The sequence below is a fragment of the Ascaphus truei genome, chromosome 11, assembly GCF_040206685.1.
Source record: "Ascaphus truei isolate aAscTru1 chromosome 11, aAscTru1.hap1, whole genome shotgun sequence".
Taxonomy (NCBI): Eukaryota; Metazoa; Chordata; class Amphibia; order Anura; family Ascaphidae; genus Ascaphus; species Ascaphus truei.
Genome location: NC_134493.1, coordinates 35673892 through 35699776, shown reverse-complemented (window position 1 = coordinate 35699776; position 25885 = coordinate 35673892). Strand labels below are relative to the sequence as shown.

The 25885-nt window shown below is 50.4% G+C and overlaps 2 protein-coding genes across 3 annotated transcripts in view; one reads left to right on the top strand and one right to left on the bottom strand.

Moving 5' to 3' along the window:
- The window catches only part of BRAT1 (BRCA1 associated ATM activator 1), a 72224-nt gene that overhangs the window by 30491 nt on the left and 15848 nt on the right, over positions 1 to 25885 (bottom strand). The window lies entirely within an intron of this gene.
- IQCE (IQ motif containing E) overlaps positions 1 to 25885 on the top strand; it is a 44618-nt gene that overhangs the window by 11572 nt on the left and 7161 nt on the right. Inside the window, exons 12-19 of one of the 2 annotated variants that reach the window (XM_075565627.1) lie at positions 1458 to 1507; positions 3365 to 3528; positions 13288 to 13343; positions 15903 to 16096; positions 16611 to 16691; positions 19322 to 19424; positions 21973 to 22128; positions 24236 to 24259. In XM_075565627.1, coding sequence (XP_075421742.1) covers positions 1458 to 1507; positions 3365 to 3528; positions 13288 to 13343; positions 15903 to 16096; positions 16611 to 16691; positions 19322 to 19424; positions 21973 to 22128; positions 24236 to 24259 — 828 coding nt within the window. Of the gene's footprint in view, positions 1 to 1457; positions 1508 to 3364; positions 3529 to 13287; positions 13344 to 15899; positions 16097 to 16610; positions 16692 to 19321; positions 19425 to 21972; positions 22129 to 24235; positions 24260 to 25885 lie in introns of both variants that reach the window. The other variant, XM_075565626.1, reaches the window with a different exon arrangement.

The following is a 25885-nucleotide window of genomic DNA, read 5'->3' as shown; positions in this document are numbered from 1 at the left end:
CTCCATCTTCCCCTTTCCCCTCCCCCTTTCCCCTCCCCCTTTCCCCTCCCCCTTTCCCTCCCCCCTTTCCCCTCCCCCTTTCCCTCCCCCTTTCCCCTCCCCCTTTCCCTCCCCCTTTCCCTCCCCCCTTTCCCTCCCCCTTCCCCCTCCCCCTTTCCCTCCCCCTTTCCCTCCCCCTTCCCCTCCCCCTTTCCCTCCCCCTTCCCCTCCCCCTTTCCCTCCCATCCCCCTTTCCCTCCACTCCCCCTTTCCCTCCACTCCCCCTTCCTGTTCCTTCCTTTCCTTTATGTCTGCTTTTTCAAACTCTTACAAGCAAATCTGCATTCACTATTCATTTCTCTTGGTAGCATGTTAGAGTGATATTAGTATATTTATTATTGTTGCACAATTGATAGTGATTTTTAGTAATACTGTGCATCTGGAGTATATATTTTCACCTCTTCATGTGTTTTTAATACTGCACTTTCATTTTGGTTACAGGACCTGTTGCTGCTGGTGATGTGACGTCATCATGTTCAAACGGCTCAGTGCCCCTGCTCCCTATTGCAGTCTGCTTCTGCCTACACTCCCATGGTTACAGACGCTTTAGTTGCGTCGCCATGGCAACGGGGGATGCCTTAGAATGACTGGTGTGCTCACTGGCTCCACCCGCAGGCGCACATGTGCGGTGTGTCTGGCATTGATAGCTAAGTGTAAACAGAGGAGTGGTGAGGCTGAGCTGCTGCACAGTGACGACAGGGCTCCCATGCGCCTACAGTACACCCGTTTTTAATTACAATCAGCTGGTTCTTGATTATGCACACAGGTGGGTGATGGGTATATATGTTTTCCTTGGGCAGTGTTCTCCAGCACGCCCCTGAGGAAGGTCCTATACAGGACCGAAACGTTGGATTTATATGTGCCTGCTTTTTTTCAAATACACTTTTGCAATATACCTTGAGTGCTGTTTTTTGTCTCCTTGGTGGGACACCTGGTTTCCTATATATATATATATATATATATATATATATATATATATATATATATATATATATATATATATATATATATATTTTGCTAACCTGTTTGTGTGTGTGTGTGTGTGTGTATACAGCTCAACCCCATTATAACGCGATCCGTTACAACGCGAATCCGCTTATAACACGATGCAAGCGTGGCTCCCAATTGTCGTATTTCTGAATACTTTACAACACGGTTATTGGCATCTTAAATACATTATTGTACAATGCATGCAATTGTACATTATTTCTAACGCGATCCACTTATAACGCGATGTGATTCTTTGGCCCCCAAGCACAGCGTTATAAGGGGGTTGAGGGGTGTGTGAGTGTGTGTGTGTATAATATATACATATATATATATATATATATATATATATATATATATATATATATACATTGATCTGTATTAACCTTGTTTTTCTAAATGATCTGTGTGGTTTTGCTTTTAACGTATAGATTCAGCGGCTTCAAATCCTGCTGGCTAACGCTCGGGTTACAGAGAGAAGGTGCGTTTGCTTGATGCTTCTATTGGCTGTGGTAGACCATGATGTATCGGTATTATAACTAATTATTCGTTATAGTTATTTTACCTCTTTTCTACAATTCTAGTGGGCGAAAGTTGGAAACCGGTTTTTTTTTTTTTAATTTTTGTTATTCTCAATGTTGGCTTTCTAAAGCACCTCTCCACAGTTTTCAAAAGAAATTCACATTTGGTTATCAATAAAAAAAAAATGTAAAATGTGTCCCCCAGGGCATTAGCGTTCCAGGGCGTGGGGCTTGCGAAACACATTTGTTGCTGATTTTAGTAACGAGACATTATTAGCCCTGAGATATTGGTCCTTTGGGGATCTGGGACTCAGATTGGTAAAGGAATTCGTTTCCAATTAAACTGATTTTTTTTATTTTTGATGTATTGGATATTATTTAGCCTTAGAATAAACCTTGCCGCGATGCTCTGCAGATAATCTATAAGGATTAGTGAATGAATAGCGAATATTACATGTTAATGACAATTAACAACGCACCCCAAGCATATTTTACCTGAGAACAGGGGTTCTCAACTCCAGCCCTCACCCCCAACAGGTCAGGTTTTCAAGATATCACTGCTTTAGCACAGGTGGCTCAGACTGATTGAGGCACCTGTGCTGAAGCAGGCTCTTTGACTGAGCTGCCGGAGTGTCTGGCGGCGTGTGCACCTGTTTCAGCTGCGACCTTTGGTCTGCGGTTGAAGAGCAGGAGATCCGACGGGACGGGATGGGGTGGGTGGGAGCGCGGCCATGACGTCACGCGGCTGGTTCCCCCTCATTGGCTGAACCGCCGCCGTGACTTGGCCAATGCTCAGCCACCGACACCAAAAGACTAAAATCTTGTCTTTTGGCCAAGGCGGTCGCGCATCGCGGCTTGTGCGCATGCGCATCGCGGCTTGTGCGCATACGCACACGCCGACTGGGGCCTGTGTGCGGCGCGGCCGTGGCCACTGGGGACCTAGCCTAAGGTGGAAAAGAGCCGGGGCTGTGTGGGACTGACCACCCCTCCCCAGTTTTCAAAAGAAATTAGAATTTGGTTATAAATAAAAAAAAAAAAAAGTAAAATGTGAAGGTTTTTGGCATTTTTGCCTTTTTAACCATATTGTCACTGATCCCAGCAAATGCCTGGGTGAGTGAACTCCTAAAAGGCTTTGTTAAAGGAGCAATCCACCCTAACTAACCTCTGAGGTTTTTTTGTTTTTTTACAGGATTGGCACAGAGGTTCCCAAGAACAAGTTACTGGTGAAGTTACCGGTATTACTTCTGAGTTTTTAAAGGGGGTTTAAATGGCCATTTAATAGGAAGCCACAACTGGTGATCCTCCAGCTTCCTATTGGCCCGAATTTGAGAGACATTTTATTTCCCTTGATGGAGATTTAAACCCGGTAACTTCAACGGTAAATATCAACGGAGCCAGGAGGATCCGGGAGCTGAGAATAGTGGCGTTTGGATCTGGGGGACTTCTGCGTCCCACCATGTAAAAACAATAAGGGCTGAAAAAAAAAACCCCAGAGAAGGAAGAACAGCTCCTTTTTAATTAGGTTCATAGCTGGTGAAGGTCTCTGGGCTACCCTGGTACTATCTACAGATGGGGACAGCACGTGGGAACATTGATAAACGGTGGAAGTGCATGTTCTTAAAAGCTTAAATAGACTAGGGATGTCAGCCCCACTTTAGCGGTCAACAATTCTATTCTTTTTCTTACTCCAATTAAAAATGTCCGCCCCCTAGAGCAGGGGTGGGCAACTCCAGTTTTCAAGGGCCACCAACAGGTCAGCTTTTCAGGAGGAAGGGGCGGGAATGAAGGATGTGTTTTTTTCTCCCCCTTTGTTATAGATCGTCCCCAGAGAGCCGAGATTCCCAGAAACGGCAGAAAGTGCTGAATGCCGCAGTCCTGAGGCTATCCAAGCAAATCAAGGAGCTGCAGGACGAGAATCAGAGTCTAAAAGCAGATCTGGACAGAGCGCTGGCTAATTCCCCGACCTCAAACAGAACAAAAGGTGCACATGCCATAAATATTGGGTCTCAGATGCACAGGGCTCCGTTAAATAAATTAACATGACATTTACCAAAGTTTAGGTCTCTACACCTTAATGCAGGGGTGCGCAAACTTTTCTGTTTGCGCCCCTCTGTCTGCTCCCCCCCCCCTGCACGCGCTCCCCATTCCTTACCGGTTCTCTGGCATAGGCGGTGTCATATGATGTCACAACGTCATGTGACGCCGTGTTGTCATGGTGACGCGTCGCCTGAGAGCAGGTAAGAGAGAGTTACAGAAGCCTTGCGCCACCCCTGGAATTTAGATTAAATGTTGTGGGGAGGAGCACGGGCCCACCCCTGAAAATCTCGCGCCCCCCCCCCAGTTTGCGCACCCCCCCAGTTTGCGCACCCCCCCCCCCCCAGTTTGCGCACCCCTGCCTTAATGTGTATCTTCAGAGTTCATAACACTGCGTTAAGTCCTGTTTTGTTCAGAAAGGGCATTGTGTTCACTATAACTGCTGTTAATGATCATTATTTGAAAGAGAGGTGTTCCCCTATCAACACCTATTCATAAGGCTCTGGTAAAGATAACGCAGGGACATGGAGGCAATCCACGACGGTTTAGTTTTTTCGTTATTTTTTAATACGGGGTTGAAGCAGCAGGTCTCCAGAGCGGAACCCCATTAATTTCAGCTCCTGCTTCCGGAGATGCAGACCTCCGAAGGGGGTACCGGTATCTCCTGCAGTTTTCAGCTCCCTCGTCACATAGGGCAATAGAAAGCCGCACTGGGTGATGTCACAGCTTCCTATTGGCCCCCTGGGCCCGGGAGCTCTGAAAAACAGACATATAGTGAACCCTGGAGTGGCTACCCGAACCCCCTTTGGAGGCCTGTATCTCCAGAAGCGGGGGGTCCTCGGAGCTGAAATGAATGGGGTTCAGCTCATGCTTCATTCCTGTATTTAAAAAAACGTCTTAGATTATTAACATCACGTTGGTTAAGTTATACCTAAGGGTGGGGATATTCCCATCGAGAGAGAGAGAGAGACCATGTTTTAGGGTCTGGATGGGAGTAAGACCACCTTTAGGTAAGACCTCCTTAACGCCATGTTATGTGAAGCTAACGCAAGGTTGTGCTCATTTACCATGGCGTTAAACCTATTCTAATGCGTAATACAATGGACGTTATTTTTGCATACAATTTTATGTATTTATAAAATGTTTTACCAGGAAGTAATACATTGAGAGCTACCTCTCGTTTTCTAGTATGTCCTGGGCACAGAGTTATAACATGGTTACATTAAATGAACAGAGCTATACAGTCAATTCAGACATTTCATTGACTGTTAGTTGGAAAATTGGGTACATGGGATAAAAGGTTTGGAGAGTTTCAGACTGAAATACAGCAATTTTAACATCAGCAGATGGCTCACATCCTTTGGCTGCCTTTCGGCTGGGCGCCTTTGGGGCGACGCAGATGTAGACTGAAGGGGTTCAGATTGAATGCAGCTGTGATATCAGAGTCCTTTTGTCCTCAAGGGCATTAGCATTCCAGAGGGTGGGGCTGGCGAAACACAGCAGTAAGCAAACGCAGAGATGGACCCTTGGCATGCTGGTCATGTGCAGAGGGGAGCATCTCTTGGGGAGCCCCATCAGGCGTCCGCCTTGGGGGCGACACAGATGTAGACTGAAACTTAGCTTTGTGTTCATGCATTAACCTCAAGGAACATAACATTTGTTGCTGATTTTGGTAACGAGATGTTATTAGCCCTGAGATATTGGACCTTTGGGGATCTGGGACTCAGAGTTGTAAAGGAATTTGTTTCCAATTAAATGATAATTAACAACACACCCCAAGCATATTTTACCTTAGAATTTTTTTCTCAACTCCAGTCCTAAAGCTCCCTACCCCCCCACTAACAGGTAAGGTTTTCATGATATCACTGCTTTTGAACAGGTGGCTCTTCGACTGAGCTACTGATTGAGCCACCTGTGCTGATGCAGGCTCTTTGACTGAGCTATAGATTAAGCCACCTTTGCTGAAGCTGGGATATACTGAAAACCTGACCTGTTGTGGGGGGGGGGGGGAGTTTGAGGACTAGAGTTGAGACCCCCTGTCTTAGAAGGATTGAGACAAGAGTTTCTCTAACAAATATTGCTGTTTCCATTAAGTGCATCATGTCGGGTTTTATCTACTATATATTTGTGAAATCACTGTATGTCTGCGTCCCAAGGGTCAATCGCATTGGACCTTGGCCCTGTCACTCCGGCTCAGGCCATGCCCGCCCCCGCACACCTCTCATTGGCCTACGTCCAACACCAATGCCACACTGTCCCACCCCTCACTGACTCTCATTGGCCTGCGTCCAATGCCCGCCCCCGCACACCTCTCATTGGCCTGCGTCCCACCCCTCACTGACTCTCATTGGCCTGCGTCCAATGCCCGCCCCCGCACACCTCTCATTGGCCTGCGTCCCACCCCTCACTGACTCTCATTGGCCTGCGTCCAATGCCCGCCCCCGCACACCTCTCATTGGCCTGCGTCCAACACCAATGCCCTAATACAGTGTTTCCCAAACTGTGCAGGGCGCCGCGGCTTGGCTAGAGGGGCGCCGCGATCAGGGCCGCCAGCAGCGGGAAACAAGGGCTGCTAGCTCATTTAAAAAAAACAAAAAAAACCTCTGAGGGGAAGCAGAGGAGCGGTCACGTGACCGCTCCCATCCAATGGGACTGCAGCGTGTGTGTGTGTGTGTGTGTGTGTGTGTGTGTGAAAAACGGGCTGCAGGGTGTGTGTGTGTATATATGTATATATGTGTGGTGTGTGTGTGTATATATGTATATATGTGTGGTGTGTGTGTGTGTGGTGTATATATATATATATATGTATGTGTGTGTGTGTGTGATGTGTGTGTGTGTGTGTGTGTGTGAATATATTTATCAAAGTTGCACAATGTTAATAATTTATTCTCACATGTCTTTTTTTTTTAAATGTTTAAAATATTATATAATATACACACACACACACACACACAGCTACCAAGTGACAAACACACACAGTGATACCCGCCTCCCAAGCGCGCTTGCTGTCCCCTCTGCCAGGACAGCAAAAAGCTCCTGGTAGAGCGAGCGGCAGCAAGCAAGAGCGAGCAGCAGAACCTAAGCGCTTACTATGTCCCAGGCCGGAGGAACTATAGCCGCGTTGATTACAGATGCAGGGGCTTTGTGCATCTGTTCAGCCCGGCTCAGCAACGCTGAGCTGCCTACGCTGAGAGAGGGAGGCCCGGCGCTCACGCTGGAGGAGCAGCACCGGGAGACAGATGTCTCCCAGCAGTACTGCAGCGTCACCCCCCCCCCCCCTCCCTCCCCGCAGCACACCGGCCCTCCCCCCACGTGGCACAGGCCCCCGCAGCACTGACCTCCCCCGTGCAGGGACCGGGCCGTTCAGCCATACCCTCCCCCACCCCCCCGTATCTGTGTGTATTTATTTGTGTGTGTGTGTGTATCTGCATCAGTGTGTGTGTATCTGTGTGTATTTATTTGTGTGTGTGTGTATTTATTTGTGTGTGTGTGTGTATTTGTGTGTGTGTGTGTATTTATGTGTGTATTTATTTGTGTGTGTCTGAGAGAGAGAGTGAGGTCAGAGAGAGAGAGAGAGAGAGAGAGTGAGGTCAGAGAGAGAGAGAGAGAGAGTGAGGTCATAGAGAGAGAGAGAGTGAGGTCATAGAGAGAGAGAGAGTGAGGTCATAGAGAGAGCGAGAGTGAGGTCATAGAGAGTGAGGTCAGAGAGAGAGAGAGAGAGAGAGGGGGGTCAGAGAGAGAGTGAGGTCAGAGAGAGAGAGAGAGTGAGGTCAGAGAGAGAGAGAGAGAGTGAGGTCAGAGAGAGAGAGAGAGTGAGGTCAGAGAGAGAGAGAGAGAGAGAGTGAGGTCAGAGAGAGAGAGAGAGTGAGGTCAGAGAGAGAGAGAGAGTGAGGTCAGAGAGAGAGAGAGTGAGGTCAGAGAGAGAGAGAGTGAGGTCAGAGAGAGAGAGAGTGAGGTCAGAGAGAGAGAGAGTGAGGTCAGAGAGAGAGAGAGTGAGGTCAGGGAGAGAGAGTGAGGTCAGAGAGAGAGTGAGGTCAGAGAGAGAGAGAGAGAGAGAGTGAGGTCAGAGAGAGAGAGAGAGTGAGGTCAGAGAGAGAGAGAGAGTGAGGTCAGAGAGAGAGAGAGTGAGGTCAGAGAGAGAGAGAGTGAGGTCAGAGAGAGAGAGAGAGTGAGGTCAGAGAGAGAGAGTGAGGTCAGAGAGAGAGAGTGAGGTCAGAGAGAGAGAGTGAGGTCAGAGAGAGAGAGTGAGGTCAGAGAGAGAGAGAGTGAGGTCAGAGAGAGAGAGTGAGGTCAGAGAGAGAGAGAGTGAGGTCAGAGAGAGAGAGAGTGAGGTCAGAGAGAGAGAGAGTGAGGTCAGAGAGAGAGAGAGTGAGGTCAGAGAGAGAGAGAGTGAGGTCAGAGAGAGAGAGAGTGAGGTCAGAGAGAGAGAGAGTGAGGTCAGAGAGAGAGAGTGTGAGGTCAGAGAGAGTGTGAGGTCAGAGAGAGTGTGAGGTCAGAGAGAGTGTGAGGTCAGAGAGAATGTGAGGTCAGAGAGAGTGTGAGGTCAGAGAGAGTGTGAGGTCAGAGAGAGAGAGAGTGTGAGGTCAGAGAGAGTGTGAGGTCAGAGAGAGTGTGAGGTCAGAGAGAGTGTGAGGTCAGAGAGAGTGTGAGGTCAGAGAGAGTGTGAGGTCAGAGAGAGTGTGAGGTCAGAGAGAGAGAGAGAGAGGGAGGTCAGAGAGAATGTGAGGTCAGAGGTCAGAGAGAGAGAGAGTGAGGTCAGAGAGAGAGAGTGTGAGGTCAGAGAGAGAGAGTGTGAGGTCAGAGAGAGAGAGTGTGAGGTCAGAGAGAGAGAGTGTGAGGTCAGAGAGAGAGAGTGAGGAGAGAGAGTGAGGAGAGAGAGTGAGGAGAGAGAGTGAGGTCAGAGAGAGAGAGTGCGGTCAGAGAGAGGTCAGAGAGAGAGAGTGAGGTCAGAGAGAGTTAGTGTGTGAGAGAGAGTGAGAGTGTCTGAGAGAGACACCAACTGCGCACTGCAACTGTTAGGTATGTTTGTACACCTATGTATGTATGTACACCTTTGTTTTTACTTTGGGCGCCGCGTAAAAATCCTGATCGCCTTGGGGAGCCTTGAAAAAAATCTGATTGCCTTGGGGAGCCTTGAACCGAAAAAGTTTGGGAACCACTGCCCTAATACTTCCACACTGTCCCACCCCTCACTGAGTTTTGGGAACGCTTTGCTTTTGCAACACCTAATCCTCTAATCCTCAACCTGCTCTGGGGCCACGCTTCACAGCTATCAAAACCTTCACGTCTGCTACCACAGACTGCCGAATCAGGTACAGAATCTACACACAACGCACAAACACAGCACACACACACATTCACACAACACAAAACACTGCAGACTGCCTCTTCAAACCCCCCCTCCCCTCCACGCCACACATCTCCCTCCCGCAACCGGACCGCGAGGCCGCGGCCTCCACTCACACACCATGGCAACGATGTCCCTCCCCCTATCCCGCCACCTCACACAGTGTAGCTCCCGCGAACCGCACAGCACGCCTCATCTCCTGCACCTCACACAGCTCCCTACCGCAACCAGACCGCGAGGCCCCCTACCCCGCTACACCATGCCACCAATGTCCCTCCCCCTATCCCGCTACCTCACACAGTGTAGCTCCCGCTACACACCACTCCCTCCCGCTACACACCACTCCCTCCCGCTCCATTCCCTCCCCGGCGGGGGAACAGGCAGGCTGCCACGCGGCGCCTAAGATGGCGGACCCCCTTCCTCCCTCGCGCTCCATTCCCTCCCGCTCCACTCCCTCCCGCTCCACTCACCACCCTCCCGCTCCATTCCCTCGCGCTCCACTCACCACTCCCTCCCGCTACACACCACTCCCTCCCGCTACACACCATTCCCTCCCGCTACACTCACCTCCCTCCCCGGCGGGGGAACAGGCTGCCACGCGGCGCGTAAGATGGCGGACCCCCTTCCTCCCTCGCGGCGCCGAGTGAGAAGATGGCGGCGGCCGGAAGTACAGGTAGGTGTCGCGTGTGTGTGTGTGTGTGTGTGTGTGTGTGTGTGTGACACTGCCCCCCCTCCTGTCCACTGCCCCCCCTCCTGTCCACTGCCCCCCCTCCTGTCCACTGCCCCCCCTCCTGTCCACTGCCCCCCCTCCTGTCCACTGCCCCCCCTCCTGTCCACTGCCCCCCCTCCTGTCCACTGCCCCCCCTCCTGTCCACTGCCCCCCCTCCTGTCCACTGCCCCCCCCTCCTGTCCACAGCCCCCCCCTCCTGTCCACAGCCCCCCCCCCTCCTGTCCACTGCCCCCCCTCTCCTGTCCACTGCCCCCCTCTCCTGTCCACTGCCCCCCTCTCCTGTCCACAGCCCCCCCCTCCTGTCCACTGCCCCCCCTCTCCTGTCCACTGCCCCCCCTCTCCTGTCCACTGCCCCCCCTCTCCTGTCCACTGCCCCCCCTCTCCTGTCCACTGCCCCCCCCTCTCCTGTCCACTGCCCCCCCTCTCCTGTCCACTGCCCCCCCTCTCCTGTCCACTGCCCCCCCTCTCCTGTCCACTGCCCCCCCTCTCCTGTCCACTGCCCCCCCCTCCTGTCCACTGCCCCCCCCCTCCTGTCCACTGTCCACCCCCTCCTGTCCACTGTCCACCCCCTCCTGTCCACTGTCCACTGCCCCCCCTCCTGTCCACTGTCCACCCCCTCCTGTCCACTGTCCACTGCCCCCCCCTCCTGTCCACTGCCCCCCCTACTGTCCACTGCCCCCCCTACTGTCCACTGCCCCCCCCTCCTGTCCACTGCCCTCTCCTGTCCACTGCCCCCTCCTGTCCACTGCCCCCCCCCTCCTGTCCACTGCCCCCCCCTCCTGTCCACTGCCCCCCCTCCTGTCCACTGCCCCCCCTCCTGTCCACTGCCCCCCCTCCTGTCCACTGCCCCCCCTCCTGTCCACTGCCCCCCCCCCTGTCCACTGCCCCCCCTCCTGTCCACTGCATCCCCCTCCTGTCCACTGCCCCCCCCTCCTGTCCACTGCCCCCCCTCCTGTCCACTGCCCCCCCCTCCTGTCCACTGCCCCCCCCCTCCTGTCCACTGCCCCCCCCTCCTGTCCACTGCATCCCCCTCCTGTCCACTGCATCCCCCTCCTGTCCACTGCCCCCCCTCCTGTCCACTGCCCCCCCTTCCTGTCCACTGCCCCCCCTTCCTGTCCACTGCCCCCCCTCCCCCCTTCCCACCGCCTCCCCTCCCCCTTCCCACCGCCTCCCCTCCCCTTCCCACCGCCTCCCCTCCCACCTTCCCACCGCCTCCCCCCCCCTTCCCACCGCCTCCCCCCCCCTTCCCACCGCCTCCCCCCCCCTTCCCACCGCCTCCCCTCCCCCCTTCCCACCGCCCCCCCCCCCCCCTTCCCACCGCCCCCCCCTTCCCACCGCCCCCCCCCTTCCCACCGCCCCCCCTTCCCACCGCCCCTTCCCACCGCCCCCCCCCCTTCCCACCGCCCCCCCCTTCCCACCGCCCCTTCCCCACCGCCTCCCTTCCCACCGCCTCCCCACCCCCTTCCCACCGCCTCCCCACCCCCTTCCCACCGCCTCCCCCCCCCTTCCCACCGCCTCCCCCCTCCTTCCCACCGCCTCCCCCCCCTTCCCACCGCCTCCCCCCCCCTTCCCACCGCCTCCCCCCCCCTTCCCCCTCCGCTCCCCTTTCCCCCCCCTCCGCTCCCCTTTCCCCCCCCTCCGCTCCCCTTTCCCCCCCCTCCGCTCCCCTTTCCCCCCCTCCCGCTCCCTTTTCCCCCCCCTCCGCTCCCTTTTCCCCCCCCCTCCGCTCCCCTTTCCCCCCCCTCCGCTCCCCTCCACCCCCCCCTCCGCTCCCCTCCACCCCCCCCTCCCCTCCCCTCCACCCCTGCACCCCCCTCCCCTCCCACCTCCTCCACCCCTTCCCCCCCCCTCCTCTAACCCTTCCCCCCCCCCGCTCCTCTAACCCTTCCCCCCCCCCCGCTCCTCTAACCCTTCCCCCCCCTGCTCCTCTAACCCCTTCCCCCCTCCTCTAACCCTTCCCCCCTCCTCTAACCCTTCCCCCCTCCTCCACCCCTTGCCCCCCTCCTCCACCCCTTGCCCCCCTCCTCCACCCCTTGCCCCCCTCCACCACCCCCCTCCTCCCCTTCCCGCCGCCTTCGCCTTCCTGCCCGCCTTACCGCCTCCCCACCCCCCGCCTCTGCCTTTCACCCGCCCTTACTCCGGCCGCCTCTGCCTTTCACCCACCGCCTCACAGCCGCTGCACGCACTCAACAGACACCCGCCACACTCGACACATACCTGCCACCACACACACCTGCTGCCTCCCGCCCCTACGCACCGACATCACTATCCCACCGCCTCACACCCTAGCAGGACCCCCACTCACAGACAGCACTCACAACCCACGCGCCACCTGCCGCCTCACACCCTAGCAGGACCCCCACGCACAGACAGCACTCACAACCCACGCGCCACCCGCCGCCTCACACCCTAGCAGGACCCCCACTCACAGACAGCACTCACAACCCACGCACCACCCGCCGCCTCACACCCTAGCAGGACCCCCACTCACAGACAGCACTCACAACCCACGCACCACCCGCCGCCTCACACCCTAGCAGGACCCCCACTCACAGACAGCACTCACAACCCACGCGCCACCCGCCGCCTCACACCCTAGCAGGACCCCCACTCACAGATAGCACTCACAACCCACGCGCCAGCCGCCGCCTCTCACCCTAGCAGGACCCCCACTCACAGACAGCACTCACAACCCACGCACCACCCGCCGCCTCACACCCTAGCAGGACCCCCACTCACAGACAGCACTCACAACCCACGCGCCACCCGCCGCCTCACACCCTAGCAGGACACACGACTCAGATTTTTACATCACTTATGGCACCAAAATATACATTGTACTGTGGTGTGGTTACAATAAACCATTTTTATACAACATCGTATTACATTTTCTTCCATCTTTCTTTTCAATATTATTATCCAACCTTTACAACAAACAGTCACCTATTGTTCCACGATTTATAAATAATACTACCTATTACGCATTTACATCCCGGGCAACGCCGGGTCTCTCAGCTAGTTTCTTATAAAAATGATTAATAAGAAGGAAGGTTTCTCGACAGCTTGCAATAGGGGTGCAGTCTAAGGCTAAGGACCCGCTGCACGCGTCCGCACGGCCGTCCTGCTTGCCCCGCCTGCAACTCGCTGCACCGCGATCTGTGGTCTGCAGATAACTTTTTGTGCACGGGGGGGGGGGGGGGGGGCATGTGTACCTCGGTGCATACAACTCTGAGTGTCCCTTGGAAGCAGTCTCTTCCCCCTGTATACTGCGTATCACCCCTGTATAACGTGACCTCTCTCTCTGGGCACAGGAGAAGCTGTCCCTTGGCTTGCTCCGTCACCAGCCACAGAGTGAACGCGATGCTGCGGTCTCCTTGCTGTATACAGGGGTTCCGGGGTTCCCCCCCCCCCCCGGTGTGTGAGCGGTATAGCCGGGACTGAGGCCTCTCTCTCTCCTCCTGTGCCTCCTGCTGCTGCCGCCTCTCCACACTCGCAGCCTCGGTGACAGCGCGCCGGAGGTGCAGGGTCAGGCAGGGAGGTGATGTGTGGCGGCGCCCCTGTCTGCCGGTGAGTACTGCCGCGGTGTGTCTCTGTGTTTGGGGGTTGATCTGATGTCTTCTGCCTTTAAGGTCACAGTGACTGGAGCAAACAGAGGATGGGGAGAAGGATTGCTGAACTGGAAAAGGTGAACAAAGAGGAACTGATACTTTTCCAATGAGAAAATATTAACGCAACGATCCCCTCTACATCGAGACTCAACCGAAGTGTCCCCCAGCGCTGAACCGTGCTATTTTTAGCTCTGGGGACCCCTCGGTTAGGATTCTGGGGGGAGGGTCTGAATATCGATATTGCTGCTTTAATGTCCACAGCTTTCCAATCACATTAAAACCATTTGTAAAGCAGCAGTGTGTTATATCAGAACGAGATCTTTGTTTTCTCTATTACCACTCCTGGTTTTGTCTAACTTGGACATTTCTTTATTTATAATATTCATATCTTTAGAATTTCACCGGAGAAGTAAAACTGTATTCTTAGGACTTGCAATTCCGTCCAATGCTACATAACATATCCTCGCTGTTACTAACTTACCGTATCTTCCTCCTCAACATGGCAAAGATACGCCTCTTCCTCTACTACTAAAAGATGAATGCATTCTCTCATTCTCTCCCATACTGATTACCATAACATTCTTATATATGGCCTCTCTCCCCTATCTATTCAAAATGCTGCTGCTAGAATCTTCTCCTGCTTCGCTCGTATCTGCTTCCACCCTCCTGAAATCTGTACTGGCTCCCTACTTATCTCCATTTAAACCACAAAATCCTCCTCCATTCCTTTAAGGCGTTACTCTCCTCTGCATTTCCATATATCTCACCTCTGATCTCTCGTTAACTCCTCTGCATCTCCATATATCTCACCTCCGATCTCTCGTTAACTCCTCTGCACCTCCATATATCTCTCCTCTGATCTCGCGTTACTCTCCTCTGCACCTCCATATATCTCTCCTCTGATCTCTCGTTGCACTCCTCTGCATCTCCATCTATCTCCCCTCCGATCTCTCGTTACTCTCCTGCTGCACCTCCATATATCTCTCCTCTGATCTCTCGTTGCACTCCTCTGCATCTCCATCTATCTCCCCTCCGATCTCTCGTTACTCTCCTGCTGCACCTCCATATATCTCTCTGATCTCTTGTTACTCTCCTCTGCACCTCCATCTATTTCCCCTCTCTAATCTCTCGTTACACTCCTACACCTCCATATTTCTCCCCTCTGATCTCTCGTTACACCCCTCTGCGCCTCTATATATCTCCCCTCTAACCTTGTACATCCCTCTGCACCTCCATGTCTCACCTCTGATCTCTCATTACACTTCTCTGCACCTCCATATATGTCCCCACCGATCTCTCTCGTTACACTTCTCTGCACCTCCATATATCTCTCCTCTGATCTCTCGTTACACCTCTCTGCGCCTCCATATATCTCACCTCTGATCTTCTTACACACCTCTGCACCTCCATATATCTCGCCTCTGATCTTCTTACACACCTCTGCGCCTCCATATATCTCACCTCTGATCTTGTTACACACCCCTGCGCCTCCATATATCTCACCTCTGATCTTGTTACACACCCCTGCACCTCCATATATCTCACCTCTGATCTTGTTACACACCCCTGCACCTCCATATATCTCACCTCTGATCTTGTTACACACCCCTGCACCTCCATATATCTCACCTCTGATCTTGTTACACACCCCTGCACCTCCATATATCTCACCTCTGATCTTGTTACACACCCCTGCACCTCCATATATCTCACCTCTGATCTTGTTACACACCCCTAAACCTCCATATCTCACCTCTGATCTTGTTACACACCCCTGCACCTCCATATCTCACCTCTGATCTTGTTACACACCCCTGCACCTCCATATATCTCACCTCTGATCTCTCGTTACACTCCATCTGTCCTCTTGTGCTTTGCACCTTTCACTTCTGCTGGTCTCCCATCTTAAACGTTTTTCACTCATCTCTCACTGCCACTGCAACTCCTTTTTTTTTTTACCATTTAATATTCGGCAAACCCCTCCTCTTTCCATTGTTAAGGCCCAGCTAAAAAAAATGTAATTGAGGCATCTCATGTAATTATTTATACTCCTGACCCCAGATGTACTCGACCTCCCTGGCTTGCACATTTAATCCTATTATGTCTGCACGTCTCCTGTTAAAGCCCATAGATAGTAAGCTCTTGGGGGCATTCACCCTGTGTTATCATTCACTTGCTGCTCTTGTACTTATTGTTTTTACTTTGTTTTTCATACAGTATATAGTAATTTTGTAAAGCTGTTCGTACACTGTCGTCGCTATAGAAATACAATGATACATATAGCCGTTGTAGAGGTAAAAGTCATTAACTACATTCTTTGAGTACTGAGGGACAGGGGATTACATGTTCTTTTTGACATTAGTTGAAAATCCTACTTAATGAAGTTTATGTTTTGGTAACTCAGAACTATGACTGAATAGGCACTTCATGAGTTTTTCAATTGAAATATCAAGATATCCCAAGTCAGGAAGTAGTGAGTTTTTACCCAAAATGCACTTAGAGTTTAACCTCTATAATGAGGAAATATTAAATTCTGGCTTCAATGCATTTCAGCCACACGGATTACATTTCTATTACGGACAGAGGGCACACAGACTTTTTATTCAAATCGGTTTTATTCTTTACATCTTCAGCAGCTGGAGAAGCCACGGTCACCCTCCGCAGGACAGGAGCAGTTAGCACAAGTCAGCAGAGCCCTTACCACTGGACAGGGCGATGGGTCATTGGATCCCAAATCTGACCTTCGTGGGGAATGTGAGCGCCTAAAGAACCTGGTCAAGAAGCTGAAAGGCGACCGCGAGTCCCTGCAAACTCTTCTCGGCACGAAAGAGTGCGTGAGCTTGTGGTCTGTGACATTATTGCGGGCACAGGGAGATGGCGGGATTTTTAAATGGTGTTGACTCTCCGTGCACCTTTTTTTGAGGGTGCGTGCTTTTTAAAAAAATATGGGTGGGGAAGCAGCGGGTCTCCAGAGCTGAACGTTGTTAATTTGAGTTCTGGACATCGCCTGGTTCCCGGATGACGCACGGCCAGTACTTCCTGGTTCTTCAAACCCTACTGCGGCTTCCTATGGGACTGCGTCATGCGGGGGGCGATTTAGACCTACATTTTATTTGGGTGGAACTGGTGGCACCTTCCCCGGTACGTATCTCAGGAAGCAGGGGGTCCCCGCAGCTGAAATTAACACGGTTCGGCTCCAGAGACCCCCCTGCCTCCCACCCATGAAACAAAACGGGGGTAAAAAAAACATCTGCAGGGGGGAACTGCCCCTTTAAGGCCAGTTTTTATGAATTCACAAAGGCAAAGTATATTTGGTTCATTTTCACTTTCCTCCGTGTCTGCAGCTCAGACGTGAAGAAACTGCAACAAGAAAAGACCAATTTGGAGAGGCAGCTCCAAGGAGCGCAGGACAGGAGCGCCGAGAGGTATGTGGTTAAAATGTGCGTACGGCCGGGAACGTCGCTGAGTATTTTGCCGTCTGCCGGTATTCATAATAGCGATTTAACAAATCCTTTTTCCGTCGTGTTTCGAGGGGGGGAATCTGTTATACAAGAAATGTTTCCAAACCTTCTTATTTGAAAGCTTTCAGTGCTTTGTCCCTGCCATGTATTCGATAGATTTGACACCTTGCCTTGTGCCATTCTAGGGATGCAACCAAATGACATATGCTGGAAATATCCTTATTACATATGAATGAAAACGAGTTGGATCGATAACGTGTTCGACTTGCACTGCGTATTCCCAGGCCTGTCCTAGAGGTGCAGTCACAGCGTATTCCCAGGCCTGTCCTAGAGGTGCAGTCACAGCGTATTCCCAGGCCTGTCCTAGAGGTGTTTTCACAGCGTATTCCCAGGCCTGTCCTAGAGGTGCAGTCACAGCGTATTCCCAGGCCTGTCCTAGAGGTGCTGTCACAGCGTATTCCCAGGCCTGTCCTAGAGGTGCTGTCACAGCGTATTCCCAGGCCTGTCCTAGAGGTGCTGTCACAGCGTATTCCCAGGCCTGTCCTAGAGGTGCTGTCACAGCGTATTCCCAGGCCTGTCCTAGAGGTGCACTCACAGCGTATTCCCAGGCCTGTCCTAGAGGTGCAGTCACAGCGTATTCCCAGGCCTGTCCTAGAGGTGCAGTCACAGCGTATTCCCAGGCCTGTCCTAGAGGTGCAGTCACATCGTATTCCCAGGCCTGTCCTAGAGGTGCTGTCACAGCGTATTCCCATACCTGTCCTAGAGGTGCAGTCACAGCCGAGGGTTATTTATTCCTACTTTTTGAAAGACCAGCTTTATTTTTACATCCTGATCGACCTATTGCAGGGGTTCTCAACTCCAGTCCTCAAGGGCCACCAACAGGTCAGGTTTTCAGGATATTCCTGCTTCAGCACAGGTGGCATAATCAGTGGCTCAGTCTTCGACCTTTTGGTGGGCTTTGAGGACTGGAGTTCTTAACCCCGGGTCTGATTCATTTCTAAAATCCTCACTAGTATCTACTGTATGCTTCTGAAAAATCCCAATAAAAGACGAGGCAGCCACTGCACCCCGGTGAGTGTAAGCACAATGGGAAATTCATCAAATATATGTAAGTAGAATACAGAATATAGAAAACGAAAAGGCAATAAACTGTAACAATATGCACCGCCGAAATGTTCTACAGGTCCCCACCCCAAGGGTATGTTGCACCTCTGTTTGTATGGAATATTGTTAGTTTATTGCTTTTTTGGTTATTCTTTTTCTATTTTTTGTATTCTACTTGCATAAAAATTTTTTACTGTCCCATTGTGCTTTACATTCATCGAGGTGCAGGGCCTGCTTTGTCTTTTTATTAGCTCTGGTTTGCACCATTTTTTGGTTGCTACATGTATCTTCTTCTATCACTTTAAAGCTGCAGACTATCCTATATTCTACATTTGTGGGGGGCATGTGGGGGGGGGGTTATAACTTAGTTCTGTACTATGAGAAAATACTTGTAGCATTTTTTTTAAACAACGCTGAATTACATTTTTAATGTATTATAATGTATCAAGCATTTGTTGTTCCTATAGCAACCATTTACATAGTCACATCCCCTTCCTCTTCTGAAACCGGCACTGGCACAGCCCTTTTTGAGCCCTGCCCTCTCTCTAGCAGGGCACCAATTGTATCTAGTGACTGCATGGTCACATGATCTTCCCCACAGAACTTTGCATCTTTGGTCCTCTTCTGCTGCATTGACAGCCATTTAGTGAACCCTCGATCGATCACAGGAGAACGGATCGATCAGCAACTTAACTAATTACTTATCATTGTGTGGATTGTATTGGTGCACATATTAAAGGGGAAAAAACTACATAAATAACCGGCAGCTTGGACTGCTGCTTTAAAGCTGCAATCCCCCACAGAAGCACATAGTACAGGCTTAACACATACAATATGATGTTTGTATTTTGCATGTCCTCTCTTTTAAACAAATGAATACATTTTTTGTTGTGTGTTAAAATCATGCTTTTCTTAATCTTTAGCATCTGAGGTTACCATGGTAACCTCTAGACCAGCAGGGCGCAAACTGGAGGTACGCCCTCCAGGGGGGGCATGAGATTTTTCTGGGGGGCGGTAGCAGACGTCCAACGCTCTTCCCCAAGGCATGTAAATTAAATGCCGGGGGATATCGCGTGAGGCCACTGCAACGCTATACTTACCTTGATTCTGAAGGCTGCTATGACACGTCGCCATGGCAACGTGGCATCGAATGACGCCACAGGGTCACTTGACGTCACGTGACCCGCGGGGTCATTTGACGCCGACACAATAGGTGAGGGGGGGGGAGAAGGCAAGGGGGGTGCAACTCTAATAGTTTGTGCACCCCTGCTCTGGACTGCACTGGGGAGAGCTCCATTTTAACCTCCCGTAATATTTCAAATGCTTATCATCTCCGGAACGAAGCATCAGATTTCACAAATAAAAACCGGGTTAGAAACGATAAAATGTCCCCCAAAACTAAAATCCGCTTGGACCGCTGCTTTAATACAATGTGATCTGTATCATGCTATTGTTTAACATCCTGAGACTTCTCATCTTCTTTCCAATAGAGAGGAAATAAAACGACTGAACCAAAAGATAAAGAAGTTGGAGGCCGAGCGGGAGGATGAGAAACGAGGCAAAGAAGAGTATGCGTTGAAAGCTCTTAAAAAGGTTTCTTTATTGTATACATAGATTGTTACCACAGGACCGCAGGTCATAACCCTGTCAGTGCCAGGAACACATTGCAGAATGTAAATATCCTCTGAAGTGTTTTTATTTCTAATTCCTCTTCTTCGTCTCCTCCACTTGAGTTTATTTTTGCTGACTGAGAATCAGCAGCATAATTCAGATTTGTTAGGGGTTGCCACATTACCTATGAAGCTATAGAGCAGAGGTGGTTAACTCCAGTCCTAAAGGGCCACCAACAGGTCAGGTTTTAAGGGTATCCCTACTTCAGCACAGGTGGCTCAGTCGCGTATTGAGCCACCTGTGCTGAAGCAGGGATATCCTGAAAACCTGCCCTGTTATGGCCCTTGACAGGTGGAGTTGACCACTCCTGTTATAGAGGGTAACAGCTGCCCCACATTAGGAAAAAAGAAAAACCGGCGCCTTACAAGTCCAATTCAATATATGGAATGTCCAAACGTTACGTGAATAGTCCCAACAGTGTCCTCTGGCACAAGGGCAGTGGAGGTTTAGATGTGCAGCTCCCACCGTGCATAAATGAAATATGTGGAGAGAAAACAAACAAAATTATGGTGCAGTATGTCAAACAATGTGTGCTGACATATACGTCCAAAACAAATGACAACAAAACCAGACAGACAAGGCAAACACTAGCAAGGCTAATATGAATTAAAAGCTATTTAATAAACAACATAAAAAAAGGGTTCCGGAAGACTATAAGATCGCAGCAGGTCCAGATGGAGTAAAATTGGGACCCTATTCACAAGATTCCAAATCTTAACAGGCAATAGAGATGGGTACCGGGCTGTTAGTCCTCTGCGGTAGCAGCCGAAAAGCCTTCCTGTGATTCCCCACTTGTTTGGGGCGGATGGTACGTCACTAGGAGGCGGGACTTCCGGACGGATGTTACGTCACACGAAGGCGGAACTTCCGGGAACGGCGCTCCTTCTCTCAAGCCTGAATCAGCTGCTAGCTCACGTCTTCCTTTTACCAAAAGCAGCTCTAAAAGATAACTTCCCAACGCGTTTCGTGCGCATGCGCACACTTCCTCAGGGGACGTATATGTCAGCACACATTGTTTGGCATACTGCACCATAATTTTGTTTGTTTTGTCTCCACATATTTCATTTATGCACGGGGGGAGCTGCACATCTAAACCTCCGCTGCCCTTGTGCCAGAGGACACTGTTGGGACTATTCACGTAACGTTTGGACATTCCATATATTGAAGTGGACTTGTAAGGCGCCGGTTTTTCTTTTTTCCTTGTATCATCTATTGTCTGATTGTGATATCAGTACGTACCAGGCGGCCTAGCCTACCCAATCTAGGGTTCACAATTTATATTAGTGTGTATATTTCATTCTTAGCGCTGATTTACACCGTCTTTTTTGTTGTTGAGCTGCCCCACATTAATACACAATCTTTGCTTTTTTTAACGATCCTTTTCTCTCTCACACACGTGATGCTATATGGCATGATAATGCAGGTGGAAGGTAAGAGAATCGTCTTAGATCAAAAATGAGGAAACACCTACGTTATCATTATATTGTACATGCCGGGGTGAAAGGAATGGTGTTATATTTGCCTCGATAAAGACGAGTTCTCTGACACATGAGGAAGCGTTTGATTAAAGCAGCCGTCCATGTTTGAGGGGAAGGGTTTTAGTTCCTATGACGGTGTAATCTCACACTGCGTCACCATAAACTTCCAGCCCGGAGATAAACTTATCCTTCGAGAAATTCAACTGGAAATAACCTCCAGTCTACCAGATGGGCCTTGTTTTTGTGACACCTCTTCTGTCGTTAGATGCTGTAGGACCAGGGTTGCCACCTTCTACTGAAGGTCTACGCGGGGAGGAAAAAAAATCCCTTACTTGGTGCGACGGCGCCTCCCGGCATCCTGCTGCAATTCCCCTTCCAACTGCAGTGAACGTGGCGGCGCGGCGTCAAATTACTCCGTGTTGCCATGGCAACTGGACGCTACGCGGTGCCTACGTCACGTAGCGTCCGGTTGCCATGACAATGCGGCGTCCTTTGACGCCGCGCAGCCTTCTTTGACGCCGCGCAGCCTTGTTTACTGCAGTTGGAGGGGGATTTGCAGGAGACTGCCGGAGACGCTGCCGCAACTCGTAGCCCGGAGGTAAGTGCCCGAAACCCAGAATCTCCGGGTCAAACCCAGAGAGGTGGCAACCGTGTATAGGACACAAGTCTTGTAGTGTACGGCTGTACCAAGTACTACTTTAAGCTTTAATGCGCAGTAGTTGGATTCGTTAATGTATTTTACATTATGTATGTATGTATATCTTTATATAGCGCGTCACAGCAGTAATACCCAGGACATAATAATATAACACATAATGGGAATAAGAGCTTCAGGCATAAAAGTAACATTAGGAGCTTACAATCTAAGTGCTAAGTAAGAAGAACGTACAGAGACAGTAGGAGGGTGTTAAGTGCGTCTGCAAGGCGCCACGGTCGATGTAAATTATTGTGACCTATTAATGTTGGCGTGGATTATTTTTTTTCCGGGACAGAAAGAATCACAAGAGTCCCGTCCAAATTCCGCTAGTTATGCAAACAGAGCGACATCGCGGCCGTTGACCGCAAACTCTACCGGGGGGAGCGAGAGTCGGCGAACGCAAGAAGCAGCGCAGCTTATCCAAAAGAACTGGAAGCTTTACAAAAGCAAAGTAAGGGTCCTGTGCATGGGCCACTCTGGCATGGAAGAGGTTAGGGGTCACAGTGAGGTGGACCTATATATTTTCATCTCGGCGCACTGCGAGTGCTAATTTGCATGTCATTACCCAGAATCCTTTGGTGCAGGGTAAGCACGGTATGCTGTGCAATTATAGGGTAAGGAAGATTTGTGTCTCGGATGTGGGAATGTGCTCAGAAGTGTTCTGTATCATTGCTGTATCTAAGCAGGCAGACTTCACAGTTAAAGCTGCAGTTCAGTCTTTTTTTTATTTTAATTTTTTTTTTTTTTTTTTTACTTCAATAGTTTTATGTGTGCAATCTCTAATTACCTAAAGAACTGTATAGCTGCAGGTCAATTCATTTTCCATGTATTGATAGGCGAAATTTGGTGACATAATTAGTGAAGGGATCTGTTTATATTCTGCTTGTCAGTCAGTGGAAGCTCATGAATATTCATGAGCAGTCCTGCACTGACACGTGCTAGAGGGAGGGCAGTGCTGACAAAGGGGTGTGCCAGGGCTTGTGACAGGACATGAAGGGGCAGTGCCTTAGCAAATGGCTGTTAAAATAGAATACAAGAAAATTGGTCTTTCAAAGTTGTTTTTTTAAAAACAGAAAATGCTAAAAGTATTTTTTCTTACTATAGAACTGATTTATTAAAAAAAACACACATGCAGGATATTGACTGAACTGCAGCTTTAAAAAGAAGAGTAATTATGTGATTCTGCTCCCAAACTGTTAAGTGGGAGACGCTCATTCAATACCCACCCTCCAACTGCAGCTATTTAGCAGGTACACCACACGTTTTGGGCCCTGTAAGACCAGCTGTGCCTACAATATTAAACAGAAAGTTTTTTTTGTGTGTGGCAAGCTGCTTAGCTTAGGGGCCTACTATTCTGTTCAGGGCTACAAAAGGTTAATGAGATGCGGCTCATGTGCTGCAGATGTTGGGGTTGAAGGCGCAAACTTCTCACACATGAGCTCCTGTTGTCCGTGTGTCTCTTACTTCCGCAAACCTCTCTTGCTGTCCGCCGACGCGCCCTTCTATTGGAAAGTCTGTTTTGTAGAACTGCCCACTTTTACATGAGGGATTTACGATGGATTTAAAGATGATAAATGAATAACTTTTATATTGCCCTGCGAGGGGAAATATGACCAGCAAATGATTTCCTGATGTTCCTGATGCACGGGGCGCTGTCTGGTAACAGTAATACATTTATAAAATGGCAGCAATAAATCATTCAAGCAGCATTCCATGTCTCGCAGACCCTCTTTACCCCCTGAAAATAAACGTGCAACATTACATCATGTCGCTGATGTAATGAGTACCTCTTTACACTTCTAATTCCCCCAGGAATTATTGCAATGTTGCTCCGTGTTTAGCTGTACTCTCTGTATTGAGCTCAGTAAGTGTATCCTGAGACATAGTTACAGAGGCGGGTGTCACTGCCGAGCACTGCATCGCAGCGTCTCCGTGACCACGGAGATCACTGAAGCTCAGAGTTATTGTGCTTTGTTCACCTCTCACAGGACCCTTCTGTATTTTAATCTTTTAAACCTGATTTTCCGTTCAGGAGATATATAAGCGCTTTTAATATGACGTGTCTGGGAGGTCAAAATGAGGCTCCGCACAGAGCCCAGTGCAGTCTCACCATGGTCACCTCGGAAGCTAGCGGTTAAAACGGGGCTGGGCAACTCCAGTCCTCAAGGGTCACCATACAGGCCAGGCTTTCAAGATATCAAGGTTTGAGCACAGGTGGCTCAGTCATCTACTGATTCCACTACCTGTGCTGAAGCAGAGATTTCCTTAATACCTGACCTGTTTGGTGGCCCTTGAGGACTGGAGTTCCCCAGCCCTGGGTTAAAATCATGTTTATTAACACAAAATACTAACGTACGAGTTAAACTCCTGTGGGCGGATTACTGCTTTAAAAGTAGGGATTGTTTGTACATCGGTGATAGTGTTTTCTTTCTGTTTAATGATGCGTAGTAATATAAATATATACAATGCAGTTATGATAAATGCAGTATACACATTTATGTGTAGCACCTGTGAATAATGTGACTGTGATATTTATCATCTTCATTTCTCCTTCGCAGAGAGACGGCGGGGATTTGGATGAGGTAAATGCTTTTTATTACGCCTGTCACGCAATGATGTCCTTTAACCCTTTTAGTGCCAGAAAGGCCTACAGGAACAGAGTGCCACACCCCGCGATCACGTGACCACCCCGCCGACGATAGGAAGGGGGGAGAGGAGGGTGTACCACACATAACGTTCCTCTCCCGGCCAGGTAGCATTTCGGCACTCCACGAGAGGCGGTCTCCCCCTAGGAAACAAGCTGGGAGTGCCAGACCCTGTAACAGGGCAGCTGTCATGGGGAACCCAAAGGGTTAATAATGAATCCAGGCGATGCTGGTAGGTTGCAGATGCATTAGGCCTCGTTCAGGGTGCCAGAGGCAGGAGTTGGAGGGCGGGCGTTCGGGATGGCGGGCGGCAGTCTGCTGGGCGATGTGTGTTCATCCTCCGCAGCAGACGTTTTCAGGAGTTGAGGAGGCGGGGAGGGGGCGGGGTTACAGACCTGAGGTTAGGGATCCAAGTAGCAGTCATGAAATCATTTTCAAGAATGATTTCATTGGCTGCCGAGTTCCCAGTGACGCTGCTGCAGCTTCAAAAAACGAATTTTTCGTTTCTTTAAACTGTAGCCAGCGTCAACACCGTACTTCGGAGACAGGGCAGCTGCCACCCTGACAACCAGTATTCAATTTAAATACATTGTATCCCACGGCCGCACGCACGTCAGCACGCCCTCCCTCCGAAGCCTGCACCCTGAACGAGGCCTTACGTGTTGTAAGCTCAGGGTACGCAATGCGTTGCTGGCTCGTTGGGCACTCAAGGAGTTAATCAATGTTTGTGCCTTGACCTATATAATCAATTGGAATGATCCTTTTTATTATTCAACATCAATGTCTCTTCCGTAATGCATTAAGGCAGCGGTGGCCAACTCCGGTCCTCCAGGGCCCCCAACAGGCCAGGTTTTCAGGATATCCCTGCACAGGTGGCTCAGTCAGTCGCAGCTTCAGCACAGGCGGCTCAGAGGCTCAGTCTTCGACTGAGCCACCGATCGAGCCACTTGTGCTGAAGCAGGAATACCCTGAGAACCTGACCTGTTGGTCGCCCTTGAGGCCTGGAGTTGGCCGCCCCTGCATTGTTTCTCAGCCCTGTTCCCCACAGGGCACCCCTATTAAGAGGAAGGGTAACCCCATCATTTCATCAATTGTTTCCCATGTAAATTCCCCAAAAATACTTGGTTGAAACTGCAAATAATCTAAGTACAATCTCTTTTTACACTTTCAATTCCAGCGTCGTCATAATTCCCGTCTGTAAATGTGATGATGCATTTTGGAAATATCATTGTGAAATGCAGGTTTTCTGTTTTAAATGTAATGGCAAAATCTTTCGTCAGCACTAAATGCAGAAAACTTTGCGGCATCCGGGTTGACACATTATTATTTTTTATTTATCCCCCCCCCCCCCCCCCCCCCGAGGTGAAAAACGCAGCATTAAAGAACAGGCGTAGAAGTCCGTAATATGAATCCGACTTTGCAGAGCGCAACAAAAGAGGAATAATATTTTCAGCTGGGGCAATTTATTACGCAGAGTGTCAGGGGGCAATAAAAATAAATCTTTCCGAGGCGGGCTGACCCCACGGCCCAGCCGATCATGGATTGAATTACATTGTAACACAG